The 7,293-nt window shown below is 37.4% G+C and overlaps 1 protein-coding gene across 2 annotated transcripts; it reads left to right on the forward strand.

Moving 5' to 3' along the window:
- The first annotated feature begins 367 nt into the window (after positions 1 to 367).
- Positions 368 to 6,657, forward strand: LOC107726025 (UPF0536 protein C12orf66 homolog). Of its 2 annotated transcripts, none has more exons than XM_016535487.1 (3): positions 368 to 850; positions 2,110 to 2,398; positions 5,471 to 6,657. In XM_016535487.1, the coding sequence occupies exons 1-3, from the start codon at positions 610 to 612 to the stop codon at positions 6,288 to 6,290; spliced, it is 1,350 nt and encodes a 449-aa protein (XP_016390973.1). In that variant the 5' UTR covers positions 368 to 609; the 3' UTR covers positions 6,291 to 6,657. The 2 variants fall into 2 exon arrangements, with proteins under 2 accessions (XP_016390973.1, XP_016390974.1); XM_016535488.1 differs by lacking the exon at positions 368 to 850 and adding an exon at positions 1,640 to 1,701.
- The last annotated feature ends 636 nt before the right edge of the window (positions 6,658 to 7,293 follow it).

The raw sequence follows: 7,293 nt of genomic DNA on the forward strand, positions 1-7,293 counted from the left end.
TTTGTTGACATATTAGAGTCAAATGTTTTTACAGAGGAAATTTTGGGTATCTCATTTTTGTCACTCCATAATTCAGAAAATACTTAGAACAGACTGAAAACAATATATTTTCGTAATTTTGGGGGGAATAAAATTATATATGAACAAATCCCTCTGTAAAAACCTTCAGACAGGAATAAAAATGTAAAGTGAAGTTTACATTCACTTTATGTAAAAACCAAAATGCCCAAAATCTCAAACTTGACAGGTGCATGAAAAAAACAGTGTTTTGCCTGCAGTGTCTCAAATTAAAAGTTTGATCCATTTGCGCATTCTTGTATAGGATGCGCGTTTCGTATATAGATGTATTTGTCTCCTTTGCCGTGCCGTAGTGTTGTCATTGAAAAGTGTCATGGTGGCGTTTAGCACTAAGAATGCGCATTTTACCAACAGAAACCCGTTTGAATCTCTTAATTTCGATGGTGTGATTCATTTTGGTCTTTTCCAGCGACCGCAACTGTCGGGCACAACGTAACGGGCGCATCAAACAGTTTTAGCGATCGTTTAATAACGCTGTAGCGTGAATGTACAGCAGCTGTAAGTGTGTCTGCGCTGATTCTCCCTGTCATCATGAGTGACATACAGCCCGATGATGAGCTCCGGCCGGTTCCCAAAGAGCGAGCCGTGCTCGAGAGTTTCTTCACTCAGCTCGGGATGTTCTGGTTCGACCGGGCGAAGGATTATGTGGAGAAGGAGAAGGACGCCAGTAAGAGTGCGGGGGCCACATGGGCGTCTCTGCTGGCCGCTCTCGCTCACCTGGCCGCCGCAGAGAAAGCCTACCACAACATGACTTTCCTCGGGCAGAAACTAGGTATGAAAGCAGCGTTTCCAATACTGCATTCTGTCAAAAAGTACTGTGGTGCTACCATTTGGAAGCCTATTTCCGCCACACAAAGAGGATTTAGTAAATCAAAATTATGACATAAAAGTCAAAATAATAAGTATGGATTACAGACATCGATATTTTGACAATAAAAAAAGTCAAAATTATGAGATAAACTCAGAATTATGAAATATAAATGGAAATTATAATAAAGTTAGAGATGTCATAATTTGAGATTAATTCGAAATGTGAGGTGTCAGATCATAATTATGAGATAAAAATGATGATTATCAAAAGTAAAAAATTGAGATACCAAGTCATAAATATGATATAATCAAACCTGAAATAAAAAGTCGAAATTGAGAGAAAAAGGGTAATAATTTAAACATAATTAAAAAATTGACAGTCAAATTTAGGACTCATAATTACAACAAAGCTATACATTTGACAAAACATTTATCATGTTATAATTGACACTTTTTCATAACGCAATGTAATTATATCATAATTACCGGTATGACTTTTCACCTCAAATTTGACATTTAATGTCAATACAATTATTTGTCTTAATTATAACTTTCACTTATGACTTATCATTTTTCCAGTTATCTGAAAGTTCCCTTTGTCATGATTGTGACTTTGTCATCATACATCATTTTAATTATATTGTGATTTGTCATGATGACATAGTATCTCATAAATGTGATTTTTTTTTTAAATGTAAAACTTGACTATGTAAAACCTGATTTACCAGAGCATGATTTTTTTCTTACCTTTTTTCCGCAGGTATTAAATGGTAACACTTTGTGATTATGCTAGTAATTCAGCAACATATCATGGTAAGATGATATTGTGCCAGCCAGGGTAATACAATGCTTTTTTTGATGTGCCATAATAATACCATGGCTTTTTAGAAAAAAAAACGTAGTATATGTACCATGGTAATGTCGTGTCAAATATGCCAAAAAACGTGGTATTACCCTGGTCCAAGTCAAAAAAAAAAAAAAAAAAAGCACTGGATAGTGCTGTACATGTACCAACCAAGCTAATCTAATGTTTTTTTGAACAGTGTATGACCGGATAATATAATTTAATTTAAACACAGCAGATGGCGCCATGTGGTCAAACATAATGCATCTCCATCTGTGTGTTCTGTTACTGAATTAATTTTCAGGCTGAAACACTAGAGGTGCCTCCTGCATTGTATTGTTTTAATGCCATCACATTAATGTATGTGTGTCATGCAGGTGGTCAGTCATTTTTCAGCCGCAAGGATTCCATCAGAACCATCTATACGTCCCTGAACAACGAACTGAGGAAGGTGGTCTCCATGGGCCGCCACACATCCGGAGGCTCCACTCCCAACCTGGAGGATCTCCTGCCCCATTTGTCCGAGCAGCTGTGTCACTTCACGCAGGCCAGGATGGAGATCGCAGACTTCTACGAGAAGATGCATTCTCTGGGCAGCCAGAAGACTGTGAACTCTGAGGAGCTCGTGAGCACGCTGGAGAGCATTCTGCAGAAGTACAGTTCCAGGTGAGAAACACCTGTGCAAATGCTTCATTGACTTGTTTTTGAATCATTACAATGAGCAACAATTATTAAAAACAATGGTCGTTTTGAATATTACTGAAATGGCCTAAGAATGGTTTTAGATTATGAGGATCATTCTGTGAGTGTGTTGCCAGGGTCTCAGTGTTGTTGTGTGTTATCCATGACAGCAGAGGGAGCTGTGGCTCACCTTGCTCAGATTCACCCCTTATTTATTAGCAAAACAAATGATTTTAACTATTTTTTTTACACCCAATACAAGTGGAATAGAAAAAGTATGAAAGCCCACATCCACCTCAAAGTAAGCAAAAATAAAAGTAATTTAAAATGAGAATTCTTTTAAAATCTTTACTCAGAAATGGACTTTAAATTATTTTTGTGTGCATGTGTATATGCTTTTTCTATATGTATATGTTTTTTTAAATAATTTTTTAAAGGATACAGCTTCATTATTAATTAAAATAATAATTATTAAATAAAATAAAAATAATATATACCATGAATTATTAAATATATATTTTTAATTAGATTTTTGTACCCTTTAATCACAAATGAACTTTTATAGAAAATTACCAATAATTTGCTTATAAACAAATGGAGTTGTAGAAGGAAAATGTGCAACATTTAAAAGTTTTTTTTTTTACATTATAGTAATATATACTGACATAAACACGGTGATAGATACAACCGCATGTGCAATAACTGATTACAGTTCATTGAACAAGTTTGAAAAATATTGTTTAAGCCCTTTCTAATAATCTGTTAAATCTGTCAGATCTGTTAAAGCTCATTTGGATTTATGAAATTATCTTTAAAATACAGTATCTTGAAAAAGAGATGTAAGTGGAAAACTATTTAAATAGGCCGTTAAATTACAAGCTTGTTCTAGCAGAAATCGTGTTATAGTGTGAGGGCAAGTGATGTATGATAAAGCAGTATGTGAGCCCAGCACCTGGTTAATGACATCTGAAGCCGAGCGCTCCCACTGACTGCTCAAGGTGAACTCTGCACTTCACTAAAGGAAGAGAGAGAGATGAAGGAAGGAAGAATGCCAAACGTTGAGTCATCTCACAAATGTTATCTGATCAATTAATCAGTCAGCCAAGTGCTCAGCAGAGATTTGGTCTTTGCCAGCAGTGTGACTCTGCAGAGGTGGACCTTGAGAAATCAGCTGTGAACTCGATCAAATGTCTGCTGGCCTACAAAGAAAATGCTTTGAATGTGAATTTTTGTGTTGCAGAAATCATTATTTCCAAACAGGTTTCCTCAAACACTCCCCATCTTCCATTGGCTGGTTAAACAGATAGTCCCGCCCCTAAACTCTCACTATTGGTTGTTGTGTGAAGATGTTCTCATAGCGCCAGGGTTATCGCCGAATTAAACTGCCATAGAAACTACTCTTCTATCGCCTTTTTTATGAAGCTGACTTTTCTTTCTCTCTCTGTCATTTCCTCGTGCTCTCTTTCCGGCTGCCTGCTAAGACATGTAATTAATGATCAGTCAGGGGTGAAGAATTTTCACGCTGCTGCTGAATGCAGGAGATGTAATGAGCTCTATGCCGCCCTGCAGTATTCATCACTTTCTCTGGCACTAATGAGCAAAGAGAACGGCGCTCGCTCAAACACAAACGGGACACACAGATTGCAGGATTACAGAGATGTTGACAATCGTCCACCTTCTTACATCGTCTCATATTGATATCAGAGTTCCACGATATTGAAAAAACGTATTACTATATTTAGTTTTTCTGCAATATATATTGTGATTTAAAATGTAAAATTATGAAAAAATTCAGAAATTTCTCAAGATGATTTTAATAGCTTTATTTGGAGAAAAAAAATAATTTGAGAATAAGTTGGTTGATTTAGCTCAGGAGTGCATCTGCATTTAAAAGGATTTGACAAATCTGAAAAAAATAACTTTTTTACTTTTGTTTTTTACCCTTTTTTTTTTTTTTTTTTTGGAGTGTGCACCATCCTTTTAGAGTTGAACAATTTTGAAAAAATACACTTGGGTTACTTTTTACAAGAACCAACTTAAAACTCTAAATAAAAAATAATAAAAAAATTTTTAATAAAACTTTCCACTTTTCATAAGCCTCATTCCCATAGTTTTTGACCCACTTAATGACTATAAAATAATGATTTATAATGTGATTATTATTGCATTAAAATATTAAATATTACAATAAAATACTACTATAAAATAATCATGTATTTGATAGTTTTACCAAAAAAAAGCATCTCAGAGCTGAAACATGAAATCATGGGCTCAGAGCTCGATTTGTTTTACACTGTAAAAAAATTTGGTGTAGAATTTACTTTTCATTCAGAAATTGTAGCAGATTTGATAAATAATTAAAGAAATGACAAGTAACATTGAATTAATCCTGAAATTGAAATACTAATACACTATTTTCTTGTAAAACATTCTCGAATAATTTGTTTTATCTACAACTTAAAATAATAATAATCATATTAAAAATAATTCAATAATTCAGTACAGTGTGTAGATGAAAAATAAATGTATTTTTCAATGACTGAAAAATCATTTGAATAATTGAAGAAATAAAAATAATTTTGTACAGCGTGTAAATGAACAGTGCACAGAACACAGCTTCACTTCGAAATCTGCAGCCCATTACATAATTCGTGTATGTAAGTCGTGGCCTAATGGTTAGAGAGTCGGACCAAAGGTTGCGGGTTCGAATCTCATACTGGCAGGGATTGTAGGTGGGGGGGAGTGAATGTACAGCGCTCTCTCCCACCTTCAATACCACGACTGAGGTGCCCTTGAGCAAGGCACCGAACCCCCAACTGCTCCCCGGGCGCCGCAGCATAAATGGCTGCCCACTGCTCCGGGTGTGTGTTCACGGTGTGTGTGTGTTCACTGCTGTGTGTGTGCACTTTGGATGGGATAAATGCAGAGCACTAATTCCGAGTATGGGTCACCATACTTGGCCACATGTCACGTCACTTACTTGTCACTAATTAACCTTTGTGATTTGACTATTGCATTAAACCATTTCAATATATTGTGGCATTTCGTTTCTTTTAGATTCCACCATCCGATCCTGAGCCGTCTCGAGAGCAGCTTCCAGGTGGAGGTGGACGTGTTGACGCAGCTGCTGCGATGCCAGGCGCAGATCTCAGAGTGGCATTTCCTGCCGTCTCTACTCAACCTGCACGGCGCCCATTCCAAACTTCAGGCGTGGGGTCAGGTGTTCGAACGGCAACGAGAAACCAGGAAACACCTCTTCGGAGGCCAATCCCAGAAGGCTGTGCAGCCGCCACACCTCTACCTGTGGCTCCAGCGCCTTCAAGCGACACTCCTAGCCAAGTTTAGCTTCTACTTCCACGAGGCTCTGAGCCGCCAGACGTCGCAGTCCGAAATGAAAACCCTGACGGCTCGGACCTCCCTAGATTACTTCGGCAAGATCTCAGCCTTCATTCGCAAGCACGACGCTTCGAGCGTCTCCTTGGTCTTTGACAACCGCGGCTCCGAGAGCTTCCAGGGTCACGGATACCACCATCCGCACTCCTACCGTGAAGCTCCCAAAGGCGTGGACCAGTTTCCGGCCATCGTGTCGCTTCCCGGCGGAGAAAGGCCGGTCACGCATTGGCCCAATGTCATCATGATCATGAGTGACCGCTCAACGGAACTCAACGCTCTGGATAAGGTGGTCCACTTTTATGACGATAAAGTCCAGAGCACCTACTTCCTCACACGGCCTGAACCGCACTTCACCGTAGTGGTGATCTTCGACGGGAGGAAGTCAGAGAGGGACTCGAACATCGTGGCATTCCTGCAGGAGCTGACGGGATCGCTGAGGAACACCAAACCCTTCACCACACTCAAACCGGGCTCCAAGGGTTGAACTTCTTATTTATCAATATAGACTATTTTCACCCTAAATGTAGTTTATTTTAAAAGGATGTTTACCTCGATATCAGTTGCTGTCGCTCTTTTATTCACTGCGCTGCTGAAACTCTTGTTGAATGTAATCCCTTTTATCCTTTTCCCTTAAAAGAGGTCCAAAAGCTTCATGATTCAAACACTTTCAGACCAAAGATGAATGTCACAGCTGTGACTGTTTGTCTTGTTTTTTTTGAATGTGCTCACAAATGAGTTCTTTCAGCTCGTGTTCCAGCTCAGCAATTGGATTCGCTTTACCGAATGCGAAAGGGACCCACTGCAAAGAGTTCGACTTCCCCTTTTATTGTTAATTTGCTGTGTAACACATTTTAATAGCCTTTGGTTTTAACGTTTTGACTTTTTTTGACCATTGTGTACATTTTCACTTGTGAAATAAAGTTTGGAATTGTCTATCATACTATAACTGTACTGAATTCTTTCTCTTAGGGAATAAAATTATAGTTATGAAAAAAAAAAAACGTTTTTAATTGCACATATGCATTTCTTTTGGTTGCAGTGACTAGCAAAATTGAATCTACTGAATTACTGCTTCAAATTCTTATTGATTCCAAGAGTCTTTTCAAATATTTCAATTGTCATTTAATGTGATATGTAGTACTGTTTGCATATTTGATCAAAATCCAGTAAAACAGTGATATTGTGAAACATTATTACGGTTTAAAATAGCTTATTAATGTGGCTATATTTGGCCTTATGTGTTTGTATTGTGTATATGGGTGTGCAAATGTTTTGTTAGCATTATGTAACGTGACCTTGAGCTATGGAAAGGCACTATATAAATAAAACTTCTTCTTCTTATTATTATTTTTGTGATCAAAGCTGAATTTTCAGTATAATTGCTCCAGTCCTCAGTGTCACATGTTCCTTCTGAAATCATTCTAATATGATGATTTAGTGCTCAACAAACCAATCATATATATATATATATATATATTTTTTTTTTT

Source organism: Sinocyclocheilus rhinocerous, unplaced genomic scaffold (genome assembly GCF_001515625.1).
Source record: "Sinocyclocheilus rhinocerous isolate Xijiao unplaced genomic scaffold, SAMN03320098_v1.1 scaffold395, whole genome shotgun sequence".
NCBI lineage: Eukaryota > Metazoa > Chordata > Actinopteri > Cypriniformes > Cyprinidae > Sinocyclocheilus > Sinocyclocheilus rhinocerous.

Coding starts and splice junctions, on each gene's coding strand:
- LOC107726025 (XM_016535487.1), top strand. CDS start 610: ATGAGTGACATACAGCCCGATGATGAGCTCCGGCCGGTTCCCAAAGAG. Junction 851..2,109: donor TTTCCTCGGGCAGAAACTAG/GTATGAAAGCAG, acceptor TGTGTCATGCAG/GTGGTCAGTCATTTTTCAGC. Junction 2,399..5,470: donor CTGCAGAAGTACAGTTCCAG/GTGAGAAACACC, acceptor CGTTTCTTTTAG/ATTCCACCATCCGATCCTGA.